The 22,397-nt window shown below is 44.3% G+C and overlaps 1 protein-coding gene across 4 annotated transcripts in view; it reads left to right on the top strand.

Annotated features, from left to right (window-relative positions):
• plpp1a (phospholipid phosphatase 1a) overlaps positions 1–22,397 on the top strand; it is a 168,541-nt gene that overhangs the window by 28,804 nt on the left and 117,340 nt on the right. For 2 of the 4 annotated variants that reach the window (XM_038790910.1, XM_038790911.1), the window contains exon 2: positions 21,399–21,544. The exons of the other annotated variants lie outside the window; for them this stretch is intronic. In XM_038790910.1, the coding sequence (XP_038646838.1) occupies positions 21,399–21,544 (146 nt within the window). The remainder of the gene's footprint in view (positions 1–21,398; positions 21,545–22,397) is intronic. 4 annotated transcript variants of the gene reach the window in all.

The raw sequence follows: 22,397 nt of genomic DNA, 5'->3' as shown, positions 1-22,397 counted from the left end.
CACTGATGAATCTCTGTATCCCCCTCACAGCTCACCCTCCCACCCAACTTGGTGCCATCCACAAACTTGGAAATATTACATTTTGTTCCCTCATCTAAATTATTAATATATATTGTGAATGGCTGGGTTCCCAGTACCGATCCCTGTGGTACCCCAGTAGTCACTGCCTGCCAATTTGAAAAAGGCCCGTTAACTCCTACTCTTTGTTTCCTGTCTGCCAACCAGTTTTCTATCCATCTCCATGCAGTTCCCTAATCCCATGCGCTTTAATTTTCCACAATAATCTCTTATGGGGGATTTTGTCAAAAGCCTTCTGAAAGTCCAAATCCACTGGCTCCCCCTCGTCAACTCTACTGGTTACATCTTCAGACACGTACGATAAAGAAACATCTATAATTATGGGTGATTTAAATCTGCATATAGATTGGGTAAATCAAATTATCCACATTAATTCGGACAAATGTGAGGTGATGCATTTTGGAACGTCTATACATGTAGGGAATATACAGTGAATGGTAGAACCCTCAAGAGCATTGACAGTCAGAGAGATCTAAGTGTACAGGTCCACAGGTCACTGAAAGGGGCAACACAGGTGGAGAAAGTAGTCAAGAAGGCATACGGCATGCTTCCCTTCATTGGCCGGGGCATTGAGTATAAAAATTGGTTAGTCATGTTGCAGGTGTATAGAACCTTAGTGAGGCCACACTTGGAGTATAGTGTTCAATACTGGTCGCCACACTACCAGAAGGATGTGGAGGCTTTAGAGAGGGTGCAGAAGAGATTTACCAGGATGTTGCCTGGTATGGAGGGTATTAGCTATGAGGAGAGGTTGAATAAACTTGGTTTGTTCTCACTGGAACGAAGAAGGTTGAGGGGCGACCTGATAGAGGTCTACAAAATTATGAGGGGTATAGACAAAGTGGATAGTCAGACTTTTTCCCAGGGTAGAGGGTCAATTACTAGGGGCATAGGTTTAAGGTGCAAGGGTCAAGGTTTAGAGGAGATGTGCGAGGCAAGTTTTTTTACACAGAGGGTAGTGGGTGCCTGGAACTCGCTGCCGGGGGAGGTGGTGGAAGCAGGGACGATAGTGACATTTAAGGGGCATCTTGACAAATACATAAATAGGATGGGAATAGAGGGATACGGACCCCGGAAGTGGAGTAGATTTTAGTTTAGACAGGCAGCATGGTTGGCACAGGCTTGGAGGGCTGAAGGGCCTGTTCTTGTGCTGTACTTTTCTTTGTTCTGTTCTTTGATCTTTGTAAATTGCCCCTTATTTGGAAAAAAATAATTGGGTACCCTAAATTTTTAAAAATGCTTCAAAAGTAAGTAATCAACACCTCTTGACTCTTAATCAGGCTTCAGGTGATGGACAGATAATTGCCACTCAGCTATCTGGGTGGGGTAGCTCCTTGTTAACCTTTGAACTGGACTATTACATTTATGTAAAAAAAAAAGGAAACTATGTTAACCCAATGATCTTGTAACAGCGTAAATGTCAAATTCTATATATTTTTACATCAAAAATTACCCCAATTCTACTGTTGGCAACAAAGTTTCCTGAAAATCTGCCTCCTATGCCTGAAGGTAACAATTTGCGTCAAACAAAGGAAAATCGTTAGAAACTATCAGGGCCTGAGGAAAGCCTGGAACATGCATAAAGGGACATTTAAAATCTGTAGAGTCACAAGGTGGATTCACCATTCCGCTGTTGGTGAGTTTGAAATTGAAGGTATGTAAAAACCAGTGGGTGCTGTGCCCGTCACAGACCTGCCCACCCCTGCACTGACTGTAATTTTACCAGTGGTGGAGAGGAGGGGTCGTCTGGTGACTTATCTGCCTGTGGGCCTGTTGGGGCCCTTGAGTATTAAACCAGCAGTGGGAGCATCCCGTGGCAAGAATCCAACTGCCAGCTTTCCCTGCTTTGTTGGTGGCAGGAAAAGGGGGGAATCGCTATTTATTGAGTACCCTGGCCCAACTAGAGAGTGCCACCATGTCTTCCCAACACCTCAGTTTCCTCACCTCCTGATTCCCCCATTGGGACCTGCCAATCTGGCCTTGGAGAGACCCTCAGACTCATCGCTGATCCCGGCTCCAGCACAGCAGATTCCATATAAACCTTGCCGCAACAAAGGCAGTGGCCACCAGCCCGAGGGCACTGCCAGTACCGGAGAGCTATCAGCCTCTGATTGGTCGACAACTCTCTGACACAGCTACTAAATGGCTGCAAGGAGCTGCCTGGAGCCAGAGCGGGCTCACCTCTGACATTTTAGTGGTAGGAGCAAGGAACACAGCACACCATTTAATCCAGCCAATAGAATCATTACTGCACAAAAGAAGGCCATTCAGCTCAGATTCCATGCAGGTTCTCGGTAGAGAAATTTAGTTGGTTCAATTTAACAACTGAGCGACTGGAGATTCTTAACTCTATTTATTGAAAGAAAAATCATATTTATTTGTAAAATGTATAGTGGGACCCATCCATTTTAACAGTTGTTGGGTGCTGCACATGGACAGAAAAACGTAATAGAATCACAGAATTTACAGTGCAGAAGGAGGCCATTCGGCCCATCGAGTCTGCACCTGCTCTTGAAAAGCGCACCCTACTTAAGCCCACACCTCCACCCTATCCCGCGACCCAACTTAATCTAAGGGCAATTTAGTATGGCCAATCCACCTGACCGGCACACCTTTTGACTGTGGGAGGAAACCAGAGCACCCGGAGGAAACCCATGCAGGCACGGGGAGAACGTGCAGACTCCACACAGACTGCGAGCCAAGCCGGGAATCAAACCTGGCATCCTAGAGCTGTGAAGCAACTGCTACCATGCTGCCCAAAGGATAGTTCAGAGTCAATCACATTGAGTCTGGAGTCACTGGATAGGACTGGAAGATTTCCTTCCTTCTCTGTAGGGCATTAGTGAACCTTTTGGGTTTTTATCACAATTGGTGATAGTTTCACAGTCGCCCTTACTGGAACTAGCTTGATATATTCCAAATGTATTCATTGAAGTTCAATTCCACCAGCTGCGGGATTTGAACCCTTGTTTCCATGTCTCTGGGTTACTAATTCAGTAACTTTACTGAAGCAGCACGGTAGCACAGTGGGTAGCATTGCCGCTTAACAGCTCCAGGGTCCCAGGTTTGATTCTCGGCTTGGATCACTGTCTGTGTGGAGTCTGCATGTTCTCCTCGTGTCTGCGTGGGTTTCCTCCGGGTGCTCTGGTTTCCTCCCACAGTCCAAAGACTTGCAGGTTAGGTGGATTGGCCATGCTAAATTGCCCTTAGTGCTCAAAGGGGTTGGGTGGGGTTGCTGGGTTACAGGTATGGGACGGAGTTGGGGTGCTCTCTCCAAGGGCATACTCGATGAGCTAAATGGCCTCCATCTGCACTGTAAATTCTATGTCTACCACTACTCCACCATCGCCTCCTAAATTATACATTAACACAATGAGTCATAGTTGGCAGACTTGTAGAAAAAGTGTGTTGTTTGTTTATTCAGCCTAAGCTGGGGGTGGTGGCCACTATAACTTTGTGGTAATATTTAAAAAATATATATTTTTATTCTCCATTTTCACATTTTCTTCAGAATTTACACCCCACCAACAAACAGTAAACAGTAACGAATACAAAGTCAATCCACTTATCAACAACAACGATCCCATCCTCCCACCGTCCCAAACAACGGCCCACCTGACAATATAAGCATCAAATAAAACAAACCCTTCCAAGGTGGAAATAAAAGAAAAAGGAATAGGAATCACCTATGGTCACCATTGATATATACAGTCCGCCCCCCCCAACCCCCCTCCCTAATACTCAATGTCATCCAATCCCCGAAAGAGTACCGTGAATGACACCCATGAATTGTAGACACCCACCCCCCCTCCCTGACTCCTTCCCTCCACTTCCTCTTGCAAACTCCTCCCCCAACCTCGGTTCCTTCCCCCAACCTTTTCACCTCGGCTAGATTTACCAGAACCTGTTCTACCAGGCTCCGATGGCCGCAGGCCCCCCCCCCCCCCCCCCCCCCCCCCCCCCCCCCCCCTCACTCCCGTTCACTAGCCGGCTTGAACCAGCTAGCGTGGAGGCCCCCACCCGGGTCTCCTTCCCCCTTGCCCGGTCCCAGGAAAATCAAGAAACCCCCTTTAGCACACAACCCCCGCATACACACCCAAGCCCCAAAGAACCATCAGTGCAAAATGAAAGTCCCATCTCTTCCCTTGTCCAAATATACACAGCGTTGACTCATTTAGTACATACACCAACACGCAGTGAAAAAATAAAGTTACATGAGGCTACATCGGTACACGAGCATTTCTCAATTCTGCTACAGTCCGTCTGCCTTCGCAAACGCCTCCGCTGCTTCCACCGTCCCAAAGTAAAAGTCCTTGGATTTGTAGGTCACTCTCAACTTAGCTGGATACACTATGCCGCACTGCACCTTGCTGATGTACAGTGCCTTCTTCACCCGGCTGAAGGCAGCCCACAGCCTCGTCAGCTTCCCCGTAAAGTCCCGGTATATGCGTATACCAGCTCCAGCCCACTGCACCACCCGCTTCTGCTTTGCCCAGCACAGGACTTTCTCCTTCACGCTATACCTATGGAAACACAGAGTTATTACTCATGGCGGCTCACTCGCCTTTGGTATAGGCCTCCGCGACCGATGAGCCCGGTCCAGTTCATTTGGGTGGGATCGTTCCCCCTCCCCCAATAGCTTTGCCAACATCGTGGCAAAATACTCCATCAGCCTCGGGCCTTCCACCCCTTCGGGCCGACCCATAATCCTCAGATTCTGTCGCCTGGATCTGTTTTCCAGGTTTTCCATTTTGGCTCATAGACCCTTGTTGGTCTCTATCACCTTCCGCAACACCTTCCCCATTGAGGTGAGTTGATCACTGTGCTGCGATAATACCTCTTCCACTTCCTTCAGTGACTCACCTCCGCTGCTGCGCTTGATACCGCCGCCCTCACCGGGGCAATCGCCTCCTCCACCAGCACTTTCAAAACCGCCCCCATCTCCTTCTTCAACGCTTCCATGTGTTTTGTGAACTGTTTTTCAAGTTCCACAGCCATCACCGTGGTCATTTCTTCTGCCGTGAGCGATGTGGCCTCCCCTTGTGCTCCAGCCTCTGCTTTCCTTACAGTTCTTGCGCTGACTTTTTCACTCACCGGTGGACTTTCGTTTACCCCCTTTTCATGGCCGTTCTTCTCCCAAACCTGGACATTTCTCCTCCCTGTGCCTTCTTACAGCCTTTTCAGCCTCCTTTGCCCCCCCCCGGACCGGGCATTAAAACTCTGAAATTCCTGTTCCCGAGTGGGAGCCCTCCAGTGTGCGGCTGCCTCCCGCCCACCATCACTGGAAGTCCCACTTTGTGGTAATATGTTGTTACTCTTTGCCTCGTATTCCAGAATGGTATGATGGGTTGATGATAAAGAAACCACCAATCTTTAACTTGAAGCAAAACTGATTTATTGAATAACGATTAAATTAAATAGAGTTTACACATTCTATTGGCTATAACTATTAATAAAATAAGACTGAGTCTGTTAAACTATAATCTATGATTAAGTATTAACTAATGAATGCAACGTGCTAATTCTCTCCAAGCTAAACTAGTCCTTGAGTTATGATCTATCTCTCTCATCTGCTAACACTACCCAAGATTCCCTGAGCTTTGATATTTATACTGGGAACTGGTAGTGCCCTCTGGTGTTTGAATTACACTGAGATGTAATAATTAACCCTTTAGTGTTATGCCTATATACATATCATTACACTGCCTTTGCTCCATCAAGGTCTGCATGAAAGCATGAAATAAAAACACAAAATGTTGGATAAACATGGGAGGTCTGGTGACATTTGTAGACAGAGAAAGAGTTAACATTTTGAGTCCGTATAACCTGGAGCATTAACTCTGTTTCTGTCTGTCCATGGATGTTGCCGGATCTGCTGAGTTTTTCCAGCATTTGCAGTTTTTATTTCAGATTTCCAGCATCCGCAGTATTTTGCTTTTATTTGCATGAAGGTATGCTGTGCTGGGGGAGCTGTGACACCTCGGTGACACCTGGGTGACGGCAGTGGTTCAAGAAGGCAGCTCACCACCTCAAGGGCAACTTGGGATGGGCAATAAATGCTGGCCTGAAGTTTAAGAAAAAGTTTGGGGGGTCTCACCAAAGCCAGAAGGCACTATTGTGAGAAAGAAACTTAACAGAATAAATAACATTTACATTCAGATTCATGATTGATTTGTGAGTGTTCACAGTTGCTGAGGATGGGTCCTTAGCACTGCTGCCTCACGGCACCGAGATCCCAGGTTCGATCCCGGCTCTGGGTCACTGTCCGTGTGGAGTTTGCACATTCTCCCCGTGTTTGCGTGGGTTTCGCCCCCACAACATCTGGGGGCAGCAGGGTAGCATGGTGGTTAGCATAAATGCTTCACAGCTCCAGGGTCCCAGGATCGATTCCCGGCTGGGTCACTGTCTGTGTGGAGTCTGCACGTCCTCCCCCTGTGTGCGTGGGTTTCCTCCGGGTGCTCCGGTTTCCTCCCACAGTCCAAAGATGTGCAGGTTAGGTGGATTGGCCATGCTAAATTGCCCGTAGTGTCCTAATAAAAGTAAGGTTAAGGGGGGGTTGTTGGGTTACGGGTATAGGGTGGATACGTGGGTTTGAGTAGGGTGATCATGGCTCGGCACAACATTGAGGGCCGAAGGGCCTGTTCTGTGCTGTACTGTTCTATGTTCTATGTAACACAAAGATGTGCAGGCTAGGTGGATTGGCCACGCTAAATTGCCCTTTATTGGAAAAAATGAATTGGGTACTCTAAATTTATTATAAAAAAGAGGATGGGTCCTTATCAAACCTGACAGGAAGACAAGGGGTTGGCAGTATGGCTGGGAACCAGCACAGACCTGCCTTTAAATGCTTGAGCATCACCCATAATGTGTTTTGGGAGCAGACAGGACATCCTTACATTTCGGTTCAGTAAACAGACTTTGCTCAAACATTTCCTATTATGTTTGCTGTTTCCTCAAAGGGATGTCTTAAAACCACAGTCTCCAGTTACTCAACAAAATTGAAGCCCATGGGATTAAAGGGGTAGTGTGTATACCAATTGGCTACAAGCCACAAAGCTGAGACCAGTTGTTTATCAGACTGGAAAGGATATATACAATGGTAACCCTCCCTTAGCGGTTGGTAATGGGGCTATGTTATCTATGTTAATGAGGGGCAGCATGGTGGCCTAGTGGTTAGCACAACCGCCTCACGGCGCTGAGGTCCCAGGTTCGATCCCGGCTCTGGGTCACTGTCCGTGTGGAGTTTGCACATTCTCCCCGTGTCTGGGTGGGTTTCGCCCCCACAACCCAAAAATGTGCAGAGTAGGTGGATTGGACACGCTAAATTGCCCCTTAATTGGAAAAAATAATTGGGTAATCTAAATTTAAAAAAAAAATCTATGTTAATGACTGAAACTTGGGTCTAAACAATAAACTTTAAAGTTTGCATAAAAGGTGAAGTTTGGGAATTTAGTTGACAGTGAGGAGGATAGTATGGGGCTGGTTTAGCACAGTGGGGTAAACAGTTGGCTTGTAATGAAGAACAAGGACAGCAGCGCGGCTTCAATTCCCGTACGAGCCTCCTCGAACAGGCGCTGGAATTTGGCGACGAGGGGCTTTTCACAGTAACTTCATTGACGCCTACGTGTGCCAATAAGCGATTACGAGTAGCAAACTTCAGTGGACTATAGACTTTTGAAATGGACACATGACAGATGGATTTTGATGCATAGGACTGAAATTATGGGTGTGTTTCTCCAGAAAAATTTTAAAGTTAATTTGTGGCGGGTTTTTCAGGGAGTTTCCCGCCGACTCTGCTGGTGAGTTCCCCACCGCTATTCAATGACAGTCATTTTTTGAGCTCTGGGGAGTTTCTCACTGGTTTAGCCCACACTTATAATTTCTTTTAGCACCAGGGAGCTGAACTCTGAGATTGAGCCGCCATTTTCCGACCCGATCTCTAACTGAGCTTGTGAGTCCCCACACCCCCCACACACATGGGCAGTACTCCACATCCCCCAAGTGAAGACACCCCGCCGTGGGTTCCCTGGGGGTTACCTCCTCTTCAGCCCCCCCTTCAAGCCCCCTTACAGCACCTCCTCTTGGAGACCCCTTCTTATCTGCACTCCCAACCCCCACCCTCATTTCATGGGCATGGCCCCCCATGGCCCCTGACCCTTATAAGTGCCACCCTGGCACTCGGGCAACCTTGCACACTGTGACACCCAGGCAGTGGTCCTGCTAGCTTGGCAGTGCCACCTGGGGAGCTTGACAGTGCCAAGTTGCCCTCATTCCAGGGGGAGGGTCAGGGAGCCACCCTTGACTTTCCCTGACCACCTAGGGGGTCTCTGATGGCTAGAGAGACCCCCTTGGTGCCATTCTGCCTGGTCCACATTTGTGTGGACCAGTTACGAATGGCGCCCGGCTGCAGCCTTCCTGGGGAGGCCAGAGAATCAAGGAAGGCCGGTGGATCCCAGGCAAGTAGGTCGTAAATAAGTTTAAGATCTACTTGGTCCCGTCCCTTTTGGGCAGAGTTCCGACCAGCGTCTCGCAGGTCTTGGGTGAATCCCGCAAGGCACGGATGCTGTCGTAGGTTCCACTGAGGGCTCCCCAGGAATTCTCCAGTCATGTTGTGCTCTCCCTTGAGTGCAATGTGGCAAGAGAATCACTGCCAGAAACGTGGTGAAAGACGATTCAACATTAACGTTCAGAAGGATTATATGCTTAGATATACACTTGAAAAGGAAATATTTACAGGGCTCGGAGTGGAGCTAATTTGAAAACTCTTTCAAAGAGCCATCATAGACACAATGGACTGGATGGCCATCTTCTGTGTTATAAGGCTCTCTGAGCCATCAGATTTATTTAAGTATCAGTCAGAGGGCAGCACGGTGAAGCACTGGTTAGGATTGCTGCCTCAAGGCACCGAGGTCCCAGGTTCGATCCCTGCTCTGGGTCACTGTCCGTGTGGAGTTTGCACATTCTCTCCTTGTCTGCGTGGGTTTCGCCCCCACAACCCAAAAGATGTGCAGGGAAGGTGGATTGGCCACACTAAATTGCCCCGTAATTGGAAAAAATGAATTGAGTACTCTAAATTTTTTTTAAAAAGAGAAAAAAAAGTATCAGTCAGAACTGGTAGAATTTATATTGAGAGAACATTTTTAGAGAGAACAAGGCTCACCTGAGATTATTTTCTTCCTCAGTTAGGCTTTCCAAGTTTGAACACCATTCCTCACTGTGGGAGAAGTTGGTAATTTATCATCTTTATTCATGTCACAAGTCGGTTTGCATTAACACTGCAATGAAGTTACTGTGAAAATCTCCTATTCTTCACACTCCAGTGCCTGTTCGGGTACACTGAGGGAGAATTCAGAGTGTCCAATTCACCAAACAGCACGTCTTTCGGGACTTGAGGGAAGAAACCAGAGCACCCGGCGGAATCCCACGCAGACACGGGGAGAATGTGCAGACTCTGCGCAGACAGTGACCCAGCGGGGAATCAAACCCGGGTCCCTGGATCTGTGAAGCAACAGTGCTAATAATTGCTCCGAGGATTTGCCATGCAGCTCTGACACTGCTCCCTCACTTGAGTTCCCTGGAGTGCATGGACCTTGTGATGTAGAAAAATAGTAGCTGCTGGAAATAAATATGATGTTTCTCAGCATGTGAAAAGAAAAATTTGCGAGTTTGAATCCAAAAATATTCACCTTTCTTTTTGCTCTGTAGATGGTGCCTATTCCTGCATTTTCTGTTACCTGTTGCCCCCAAACTCCCATTATCAATTTTTGCAGTTCATTTTACCCAACGGCAAACCGCTTCATTGTTGTCCCATCTTTATTGTCTCTAGTCAGTGATTCCCCTGTTGTAGCTGAATTGAGTTTGGAATGTGCAAGATTGTGTGCAAACATGGCACCACCCATTGAACAACTTACCTATTTTATTTTGTAGTTATTGAAGCAGAAGGTCAACAGTAGTGCTCAAGTCCTAATCTGACCCATTTTTCAAGAACTGTGGCAAGATCCAAATGTCAACAGCCTGGCACACCCATCAGCTCATTGAGTAACCAAAATGGTGGCTTTGCAAAAGCAGGTTTACTAATGGGTTGGGTCCTTCAGTATCCTATTGTGCGTTTGAAATATTGAGTTACTGTTTGGACACGCCAGCTCCAAATGCAAAAGCAGACCATACTGACTTAAAGCCTCTCTGATCTATACTTTCCTGAAATGTTTAAAGAATGGTTGGCAAGGTGGTTAGCACTGCTGCCTCACAGCGCCAGGGACCCGGTTTTGATTATCGCCTTGGGTGGCTCTCTGTCTGTGTGGAGTTTGCACATTCTCCCCGTGTCTGCGTGGGTTTCCTCCGGGTGCTCAGGTTTCCTCCCACAGTCCAAAGATGTGCAGGTTAGGTGGATTGGCTATGTTAAATTGCTCCTTAGTGTCAAGAGGCGTGCAGGTTAGGTTATGGGGACGGGGTGGACCTGTGTAGGGCAGTCTTTCGAAGGGCAGACTCAATGGGCCAAATGGTCTCCTTCTGCACTGCAGGGTTCTATGATTTGAGTGCTTGCTGTTGTGCAGCTTCTGTTTGGGTAAAAAGAGCAAGACGTGTTTGTGATGGATGCACAGTCTTTGTGTCCATAAAACATTTTGCTCTGAATTGGGAATTAATCCTGTTTCACTGAAACAACGGCCCACGGTTAGCCATCCTGTTCTTCATTAGGCCCTGATGTGCTGCCAGCTGCAATACACGTGATGCCAATAATTTTCTCTTTTTCATCAGAATTATAATGCAAGGAGAGGGTAGGAACTGTCATCCATGAACAACCCGTAACCCTTGTCTTTACAGGGCATTGCTCGGCACAGATATATCTTTCTTTTGAAGTTCACAAGCAGCAAATTCAACCTGGATTTTCAGAGCTCATCGTTTATTGGCACAAGTTGTAGGCCAGCAAATCTGGCCTTGCTGTGCATGGAGAGTTTCTGCCTAAATATGGTGGGAAAATGCTAAACAGCAAGTTTAGATGGCCAGACCCAAACAAAGTTGGCAGTGGCAGCAGATATTTATTACGTGCATTCTTAATAAACAGCAGAGAGAAGAGTGACCCGTAATGTACACAGTTAGTTGGAAAATGGACAGAGGAGAGTGCCCCCACCTTCTTCTCCAGCCCAGATAGTTAATAACATTTCCCAAATTATTTTGACCGATTTGAGAGGGCACTTCACAGGATACACACTTCAATGTTATTGTCAAATTCCCTCTAACCAATCATTACACCATATCACATAAAATGCAAAAACAAATCACCAAATTACACTGTTCTTTCCTTAATCTGAGTTAATAAATGATAGTAACATTTCAAAATAAACTAGTTGTTCCTGTCTGACTTTTAATCGATATGCACGTCTTAAATCACATGTCTGTCCTGTAGTCTGACACTGCCCATCTCTCACCTTCTAATACACCTTCTCACCATTTCTTTCCCCTTCTCTCAATTGATTTCACATTCCAGTTTCCTTTCCTATCTGTCTCTAACGGTTTATTGTTTCTTCTTGCTAGTTTCGCTTTCTCTGTCTTCTCTTTTTTTTTCTTTTTTTATAAATTTAGCGTACCCAATTATTTTTTCCAATTAAGGGGCAATTTAGTATGGCCAATCCACCTATCCTGCACATCTTTTGGGTTATGGGGGCGAAACCCACGCAGACACGGGGAGAATGTGCAAACTCCACACGGACAGTGACCCAGGGCCGGGATTCGAACCCGGGTCCTCAGCGCCGCAGGCAACAATGCTAACCACTGTGCCCCCGTGCTGCCCCTGTCTTCTCTTTTTAAGAGAGTCTTTGGATTCTATTGGAAGGAGACCATTCAGCTCATCGTGCCTGTCTGGCTCCTCGAAGAAGCTATCCAATTAGTTCAGTTACCCTACTCTTTAGCCATAGCCCTGTAAACATCCTTTGCCCCTCCTTGCATTGCAATTCTGTCAAAAAAGAGAAAAGCAACTTTTACTGGCAATGCCCATGTAAGTTAAAGGTGGTTACCTGCCCTGTTTCAGTGAAACGGATTAGCTCCCAATTTCAGGTGTATGTTCAATTATCTACTGAAGGATGTTGTTGAATCTGCTTTGACCACCCTTCAGACTGTGCATTCTATGTCATGAGTGCAGTGCGTTTAAAAAAAATTGCATCTTCCCTCAAGTTCCTTCTACGGTATCAACTGCTCGACTCTCAAACGTATTGCTCATATTTTAATCTGGAAAACAAGAAAAGTTCAGGGACTGGGGTCAGAAACAAAGGAGAGATATTCACTATCAGCTCCTATGCCTCCAGTGTTGCCATCAGTTGGCTTTCTGCCAAAGGCCTCCAGCAGGTACTGTCACAGGATCTCTGACATTAGATGAGAAGCCAAAGAAATCAGACAGAATTCAACCGATTGTGCTATAAATAAAGAAAGGTTCAAGTGCAGGCAGGATAGCTTAGACAAAGTAAAAATGATAGGAAAAGAAGTAGTGTATCTAAAAAAATTGATGGTGCATAGTTTCTTTTATTCTTTCATCGGATGTGGGCCTCATTAGCTAGGGAAGTATTTCTTACCATCCCTAATTGTCCTCGCAAAGTTGTTGGTGAGCTGCCTTCTTGAACTGCTGCAGTTCATGTGTTGTAGTTACACCCACTGCTGTTTGGGAGGGAGTTTCAGGATTTTGAGCCAGTGACAGTGAAGGACAGTGAGGTAGCTTCAAGTTAGAATGGTGTATGGCTTGGAGGGGAACCTGCATATCCTACCCTGTCTTCTAGGTAGCTCAGCTGGCTGGACAGCTGGTTTGTGATGAAGGACAAGGCCAACAGCTCGGGTTCAATTCCCATACCAGCTGAGGTTATTCATGAAGGCCCCGCCTTCTCAACCGTGCCGCTCACCTGAGGTGTGGTGATCCTCAGGTTAAATCACCACCAGTCAACCCTTTGCCCATCTGCCTGTCCTTTCGATAGGACACATATCCTTGTATATTTAGAGCCTAGCCCTGATCCCCTTTCAGCCACGTTTCTGTGATGCCCACAACATCGTACCGGCCAATTTCAATGTGCACAACAATAGTAATAGTAATCTTTTATTGTCACAAGTAGGCCTCAATGAAGTTACTGTGAAAAGCCCCTAGTCGCCATATTCTGGCACCTGTTCAGGGAGGCTGGCACTGCAATTTAACCTGCGCTGCTGACCTTGTTGTGTATAACAAGCCACTTGTATAGCCCACTGTACTAAACCAGCCCCTGAACAAGCACCTTGTTCCATGTACTGCCCTTTTTATAGTCAATGAATTTCAATTTTCCTCTCGTTTGAAGGTGCTGAGTCACATGAAATGAAAAAATGAAAATCGTTTATTGTCACGATTGCTAGGTCCCACAGGATTTCACCACAGGAGCTTGTTCAAGCCTGGGAGGCTGGTGTTGCCAAAATATTAAATTGTAAAAGGAATCAAAAAATGAGAAGCATTTTTGTGACACACCTCCAGATATGGGCGTAAAGTTGTTTCTCCATTGCTACTGTATACTTTGGAAATCCTCTGACCCTGTGAATCGGGCAAATTCAGAGCATCAGGAAACAATAGGCATGATAAGAGTGCTTTATGAAGAGTAGTAAGGTTGAGAATGCATGTTGTGGGCAGCATGGTGGCCTAGTGGTTAGCACAACCGCCTCACGGCGCTGAGGTCCCAGGTTCGATCCCGGCTCTGGGTCACTGTCCGTGTGGAGTTTGCACATTCTCCCCGTGTCTGCGTGGGTTTCGCCCCCACAACCCAAAAATGTGCAGAGTAGGTGGATTGGCCACGCTAAATTGCCCCTTAATTGGAAAAAATAATTGGGTAATCTAAATTTATTAAAAAAAAGAGAATGCAGGTTGTCCAGTACAGTGTCCTTTCTGTGTCTCAACATAAGAATTGCTTGAACAGTATGATTTTCAGAAGCCACTTGGAACAGGCCAATATTCTTATACCAAATTTCATGCCCTCAATTAATAATATCTGGTGACTTCTACTAGAAATGATGCTCTTAGCTGTCGGATTGGAACAAAATCACGGTCAACACTGTTTCCCCACAGGATCACATAGCGTGAGATAGTAGGTGAAATAGGATTACTTGAAACAACAGAGCAAGAATGGAAAACAGGATCCTCAGCATTTCCAGGCCAAAAACACAGCTATTAGGTCATACTAGTCTATAAATGGCCACCTGTTGGGCTGGAATATGCTTATGATTGATTTTCTATTCTTTCTTCCCTGTTGGAGACTATTTTGTGTGAGACCTTGACATCAAGGCAGCATTTGACTGAGTATGGCATCAAGGAGCTAAATTGGAGTGAATGTGAATCAGGACACGATCTCTCTGCTGATTGGAGTCATACCTGGCACAAAGGAAGATGATTCTGGTGGTTGGAGGTCAATAATCTAAATTCCAGGACATCACTGCAGGAGTTCCTCAGGGTAGTGTCCTCAGCCCAACCATCTTCATCAATGACCTCCCTTCCATCACGGTAGCACAGTGGTTAGCACTATTGCTTCACAGGTCCGGGTCCCACGTTCGATTCCCGGCTTGGGTCATTGTCTGTTATTTCTTCCTGTGCCTACGTGGGTTTCCTTTGGGTGCTCTGGTTTCCTCCCACAAGTTCCAAAAGATGTGTCTAGAGGTCACCAAGGGTATAAACCGGTTGGATATTGGGCTGTTATAGCATTTTCATGGCAAAGCTGGAAGCTCGTCAGTTTCTGAAAATAAGGTTAATAAAGTTAAGTTTTGAAGCACTCTTCATTCAAATACATTCAAAATGAATCTTGTGCATCAGCCATCTGTTACTCTTTAATTGTATTTCTCTAGTCCTTTACTTCACATTTTCATTGTGTTGATGAATATTCTCTCCCAGTGTTCTGTCGGTGGATTCAGAAAGGGAAATGAAACAAAAATACAGAAATAACTTCTTCCAAAGGCAAAATGCAACAGGAAGGTTGGCAAGAACCTGGCAGATTGGGAATTAGGAAGGAGATAAAAGTTGAAATGAAGGACAGGAAATTCTCTAAGCCTGTCCTTATTTTATCAGTGATAACCAAGTTTTGTCTTCTATACGAAATATCATCACTTTCAAAAGCATCAAAACGAAAGCTCTACAGTTTTCAGCATAATTTGAGAATGATTCATTCCTTCTGTGATATCAATCGATATACTGACAATTCATTATGTCTATAACAATCTCTGTTTAACAAAACCATGGGCTGGATTCTCCATCGACGGGATTCTCTGTTTCGCCGGCAGCGCACTCACGCCGGATTTCCCGATGGTGTGGGGTGCCCACAATGCTAAACCCCATTGGCCGGCTGCCGGGATGGAGAATCCCACTGTCAGCGGGGGTGCACAGCACCAGAAAACGGGTGCGACGGGAGGAAGAATCCTGCCCCATAATCTTTCAGCCTTTCAGACTGTGGAACTAATCTGTTAAAAATTTGAGTCAAGATTTTATTGTTTATCTTCACCAAGACGTTTGATAATTATGTAAGTTATCATTATTCTCTGGTAATAGTACAAATCACTTTGGAATGCAGACAACCATGAAGCAGTGTTGTATCTTCGGATTTGTGAAGTTTTATTCAATTTACCGGTTGTTCTTGAGACATTGTTGAAACTCAGTAGAAATTCAAGTTAAAAACTTGTCAGGTGCAAATAAGAATTGTTTTATTTGAAGTTCATTGGTTACAACTTGAATTTCATTTAAAAGGTAAGTTTGTAGACAATTTGATTTTCTTCAAAGAATTACAGAAATTATCTTCTGAGACAATAGCCTGAACACAACTTTAAAAGTCAAAGGCTGAAGTCAAAGTATGAAAATGAAATAGGAATACAGAACTCTTTTCTAATTCTCTTCCTTTACTTTATCTCTCTCTCTCTCTTTCTGTCTTGTTTTCTTTGTCTCTTTCCTGTCTTTCTTTCTCTGTCTCTTTCTGTCTGTCTCTTTCTCTTTTTGTCTCTTTCTGTCTTTCTGTCTAAAATGGTGGCCAAATCATCCGTGGATATACTATTTCATATCTGTCTTAAGCGATCCGATCACACCCCAATATAATCCTAATTGGTTTAAGCTATATTCAAAACACATTTGATTTGATAACAAGCCGTCCATCCTCACGATGCAACGCCACTTCCAATTGTTGCTTATCTGCAACAATTGAGACGTTATGTCATCTCATCATACTATAATTTCGAAAATATAATTGAAACTATCTTAACACAGTCTAAAATGTTTCGGCTTGCATACGTTATGGAATGTGGTTCAGGCTGTTATCACAAGTGGCCTGAAATCAGAACAATGGAGCCTTTAATGCTTCCACCTTAAATTCAGCCATGCCCTTGGAAAAATGTGATGTTTTTATCAGTGGTTCTGTGTTTCCCAAACTCATGTCTGAGTTTGGAAATTGTATGTTTCTTTCATTTTAAAACTGGGATTTAATATTTATGCTTTAAACAGCTTTCTTACCTATATTAAGGGTATTTAAAATACCTGACTTCTACAGTCGCCCCTTTGATAAATCGAAAGATCAAGTGAGATATATCAGAATAAGATAAAAGATATCATTAAAGCGATAGGATAGGTAAAAGCGCAAAGAATAATTCATTCATATTGTCATTGCAGATTTAAACAATAGAATGGAAACTTAGCATTGCAACAAGTATTTCAACAATAATCATTAAAATTCTTAAAGAATCATTATTACAAAATAACAATTAATGAATTAGTCAAATTTGATGCTACCGATTCAGTATTAATAGATTATACAAATAATTGATTGATAATATTACGGTTAACATTTCAACAAAAGTATTTCACCTCAAATTCATCAATTGGGGGTGCAGTAGGGTTAGTGTGAATCATTCTGACAGTTGGTCCCCTGCGCTTAGCGAATAGTTCTTTGATGCACGTAGCACATTGGTATGTCATATAAATGATGAATCCAGCTGCACAGGAGAATAGGATTATTCTCATTATGGACATTCCTGTGTGTCCAAACCACCCACAAATTCTATCCCAGAGAGAGAGAGAACTTGGGATGGATCAAGTTTTTTGATTTCTTTTTGGATATGTAATACCAAATCTTTAACTTCTTCAGAGTTATCAGGAATGAAAGTGCAACATTCTGCACCAATCAGGGCGCACGTGCCACCGTTTTCGGCTAGCACATAGTCAAGTGCCATTCGATTTTGCAATACCACGGTTCGAATTGTTCGCATTTCATCAGAGATTTTATCTAGGGCCGTGGCAGTGTATTCTGCCACATTTTGTATGATGGTTGTTATTTTATTTAACTCATTCTCCATCCTTACTTCCCAATAGAAAGGAAAGATTCTAGCAAAAATTGCATCTCTAAAGGTGATAGAACGTTTTTTTCTTTGAACAGTCATTTCTGAAATATGCAGGAGATTAGTCACATGACGAATGGCAGGTACCATGTATCCTAAATAGCAAGATCCTGACCAGGATCTTGGGAGCCAGGGATATGCTTTATCATCACAAATAAAATAAGTTCCATTATAAGCAGAATATGAGTAAATATATTCTAAGAGCCATTGGTCTTCGAATGTTTTATTATTTCTGAGGTTAGGTATGCCTGTTATCCTTGAGGACCGCATAACTCTTTCTAAGCGGTCGTTAGTACATTTAAAAGCTGTGTTAACATCTACATAGTTAGTACAATTACTATTACCCATTGGTATCCCTTTAGGGTCCTTACTGATGAGGCAAATTGATCCTTTTTGTTTAATATTAGTCGGGAGGTTAAGATGTTGAGGTTTTTTGTCAGGGTTAAATTGAAGTTGGTGCCATCCTGAAAAGGTGTTTAGTGGATAGCCTGCAGATTTCCATAAGTTAATAGATTTTTGGATGTCAACCTGGTACCTCCCATTTTCACATGTATATGCTCCAGAACGGGTCACCACAGAGCGAGGGACACTTTGATAGATGTACCATTCTGCTGTTTCTGAAGCATTAAAGGGAATAGTTAGGGATTTAATATTTATGCTTTAAACAGCTTTCTTACCTATATTAAGTGTATTTAAAATACCTGACTTCTACAAGCACTAACATAAGAACAAGATATAGTCAATGGTGCTTATAAAAGTCGCTTCACAAGTGGCAGACGATAATTTGTGCTACCTGTTGCTGGCCACAGGTATGCATTGGGTCCATTTATTTGAATGTGCACTTGAAATGTCCATTGAAGTGACATCTGAATGCTGGGAAGTGGGATTGGACTGGGTAGCACCTTTTTGGTTGGCACAAACATGATGGGCCAAATGGCCTGCTCCTATACTGTAAATTTCTGTGGTTTCCATTTTCTGTTCACTAATTCACATTTCTACAGTTGTGCAGTTAATACTCTGCTGCTTTCAAGTTGTGCTGCAGCATGGTGGCGCAGTGGTTAGCATAGCTGCCTCACAGTGCTGAGGCCTCCCGGTTCGATCCCGGCTCTGGGTCACTGTCTGTGTGGAGTTTGTATATTCTCCCCTTGTTTGCGTGGGTTTCGCCCACACAACCGAAAAAGATGTGCAGGTTAGGTGGATTGGTCATGCTAAATTGCCCCTTAATTGGAAAAAATGAATTGGGTATTCTAAATTGTGCAGCACACACTTCATGCCAATCTCCAGATAGTGAAATCTCTTATTTAATTTTCCCTGGTTTGTGGATGAATGTCATTTCCTTTAACTTTTTTCCCGGTTATTCTTGAAATGTTTCATTTGACTCTCAACTGTTCTTTATCCAATTGTTCATGGACTGTAAACCTATCTTTGGGAAGTTGTTCCTCTGTCACGCATTAATGTCTGACCGAATAGAGTTGCAATGAAATAGCCATAATTTCAGCATTGGTCATGTTGATGCATTGTGTCACTTCGGTATTGCCACTCTGCTTTGTTTAATGTTAGTGAGAAATTGTGTTTGACTTTGGGAGTTTTTCTAGCTGTTCAGGTTTTGCAGCCATATGAAAGGTAGAGTGGAAACAGCTGCACTAAACACCAACACCTATGTGTATTTCTTTGACTGCAATGCATTTTCAGATGTCCTCAGGCTTATGCAAGATGCTGCATGTCATTCCTTCCTTAACGTCAGGTCATGATGGCTGCAAACAATGACAGTTCAAGTGACTCTCTGCCTATGAGCCTTTCTGACGTAACAATTACACATTTACTGCTCATTTCTATTGATTTGCTGGCCCAGTTATTCATTGTAACTTTGTTTGCTGCAAGAATATGTTGTATTTGTGGGTAGCACAGTGGTTAGCATCACCTTGACTAGGAAATATATCACCAGTCCTTCATAGCCGCTGGGGAAATATCCTGCAACTCCCTCCCTAACAGCTCAGTGAGTGTACCTACACCTCAAGGACTGCAGCGGTTTAAGAAGGCAACACACCACTGCTACCACCTTCTGATGGGCAACTAGGGATGAGAAGGACAGCACCTGGCGCAGTGGTTAGCACTGGGACTGTAGCATTGAGGATCCGGGTTCGAATCCCGACCCTGGGTCACTGTCCGTGTGGTTTGCACATTGTCCCTGTGTCTGGTGGGTTTCACCCCCACAACCCAAAGATGTGCAGGTTAGGTGGATTAGCCATGCTAAATTGCCCCTTAATTGGGAAAAAAAAATAAGTGGGTACTCTAAATTTAAAAAGAAAGAAAACCAGGGATGGACAATAAATGCTGGCCACAGCAATGTCCACATCCCGCAAATGAATTTAAAAAAGCACAGTTTCTTCACAGCGCCAGTGACCTGGGTTCAATTCCCGGCTTGGGCCACTATCTGTGCGGATCTGCAGATTTTCCACGTGTCTGCGTGGGTTTCCTTTGGGTGCTCTGGTTTCCTCCCATAAGTCCCGAAAGACGTGCTGTTAGGTGAATTGGATGTTCTGAATTCTCCCTCTGTGTACCCGAAGAGGCGCCGGAGTGTGGCAACTAGGGGCTTTTCACAGTAAGCTCATTGCAATGTTAATGTAAGACTGCTTGTGACACTAATAAAGATTCTTATTATTTAGCTTTGTGTCTCACTTGCTAAATGGAGTTTCACATCAGGTTGATATTGCGCAGGTCTTTGGTCTTTTTTAACTAAACTATTGTATCATTGATTCACCATACAAATTCATAATGAAAGGAACTTGCGCTTTCTTCACTTAAAGGGCCATTAATCTTTCGAATTCCCGTCCCAGACAGCAGTGGGGTCATTGAAGACTGAGTTAAGCAGATTTTAATCTACAAGGGAGTCTAGGGTTATGAGGGATAGGCAGAAAAGTGACGTTTTAAGACCACTCCCTCCCAGATCAGCCACAGTTCTGTTATTCCTGCTTCTATTTCTTATCTTCTTATGTTGATGTTAGTGTATAAAATGCAACCGGGTGGGCAGTATGTGGTGCATTGGTTAGCACTGGGATGCCGCGCTGAGGACCCGGGTTCGAATCCCGGCCCTGGGTCACTGTCCGTGTGGAGTTTGCACATTCTCCCCATGTCTGTGTTGGTTTCCCACAACCCCAAGATGTGCAGGTTAGGTGGATTGGCCACGCTAAATTGCCCCTTAATTGGAGAAAAAATAATTGGGTAATCTAAATTTAATTTAAGAAAAATAAAATGTAACTGGATATGTAAATGACCCTGAATCTTTGAGGGAGAGATTACGAGAGAAAGTTTTCTCAAAAGCTGGATTTTGGTTTTAAAAGTTGGGGAGAAGAGTGATGTTGCAAGAGTGAGGCCTGGACAGATGAAAGGCATGTTGACACTGGTTTACTGTGGAGGGCTAGTTGCTGAAAAAGGCAAACAGAGGACTGTAGGATGTGGAGGCCAATAGAAGGTAGGAGAAATATGTGGAGAAAGACTGGGCAAGAGTGCGGAAGGACTTGAAAATAAGGACAAGTTATTGAAATTAGTATGTTGTGCAGGATAAGGTTAGTTCACATTTTGGTCAAGTAGCATTTCTGCAATGTGGTGGTTTGGGGTGGAGGTGTGGGGGAGGGGGCAGGAAAATAGGACATTGGAATAATCAACTCCAGAAATGGGAGAAGATTGGCTAAGGGATTCAGTGCCCAAGGATGGAGATAATGATACTGCCGGTATGCAAATAGACAGTGTTGATCTTTGATAGAATGTGTTTGGAGTTCAGTTGTGTGTTGGACAGCATGCCAAGACTTTGTATGGTCTGGTTTATTCTGAACAAGTGGCAGTGATGGTTGTGGGGTAGCAAGGGAGCGGAATTTATGGCAGATGCCAAAGATTATTGCTTATGTCTTCCTAATATTTCATCGAGGGAAGTTATGACGTATCCACAATTTGATATTAAACAGAAGTTTCAAAAGAATGTTGGATGTCTTCAACAAATGCAGAGTCGCTGACCTAGTGCCTGTGGATGATGTTGCCAAGGGACTGCAGATGAGGAAGAAGAGTGAGCTAAGGATAAAAAGCATGGAGATCTCCAGAGATCAGATTGTGGGTAAGGAAGATGATTCATATTGTGATAGGTCAGCTTCAGAATGTACATGGTTAACCCATAACATCTTCTTCCCAGTCTGCTCCACAAGAGCTCCATCTGTGCTCATCCCCAACAGGACAGTTGCCTCTTCATATCTTACAACTAATTGCCTGATAATTCAGCTGATAAATATGTCACCCGTGGCTCAGTTAGCTCTCTGCCAGACTTGAGAAACCGAATGGCCCACTCCTGCTCCTAGTTCATATGTTGGTATGCCCCCTTGTCTCTGAGTCACAAGATTACAGGTTCAAATCCCATTTCAAGGCTTGAGCACAAAAACCAAGGCCGACGCTTCAGTGCCACTCGTACTGATGGTACGATTGGAGGTGCAAGCAAGATGAGATGTTAAACTGAGGTTTCATTTGTCATCTTGGGTGGATGTAAAAGGTTGTTCCATGGTAATGTTTTGAAGAAGAGCAGGAGAATTAACCTAGAGTGTCCTTGCCAATATCTATCCCTCAATCAGCATTGTGAAAACAGATTATCTGGTCATTATCATCTTGCTGTAAGTGGCCGTTTGCTGTGTTCGAATTAACTGCCACATTTCCTACATGACAATAATGCCTACACTTCAAAAGTACTTAATTGACTGTAAAATGCTTTGAGAAATTTGGTGGTCATGAATAGTGTAAAAGAAATGCAAATCTTTTTTTCCACTAGTCATGTAGAGCAGGGACATGCTGAGAAAGAGTGTTAGTCAGTCTCAGCAATGATAACAGTTCTCTTCGCCATCAGTTCATTAGGCAGGGAATATCAGTCAAGGTCCCTGCTCCCACTGGCTATGTACTAATCTGTTCGGTAAAGTGCCAATGTG

Source organism: Scyliorhinus canicula, chromosome 3, assembly GCF_902713615.1.
Source record: "Scyliorhinus canicula chromosome 3, sScyCan1.1, whole genome shotgun sequence".
In the NCBI taxonomy this organism is placed as follows: Eukaryota; Metazoa; Chordata; class Chondrichthyes; order Carcharhiniformes; family Scyliorhinidae; genus Scyliorhinus; species Scyliorhinus canicula.
Note: the sequence above shows the minus strand (reverse complement) of the source record. Positions and strands in the feature narration are given on the sequence as shown.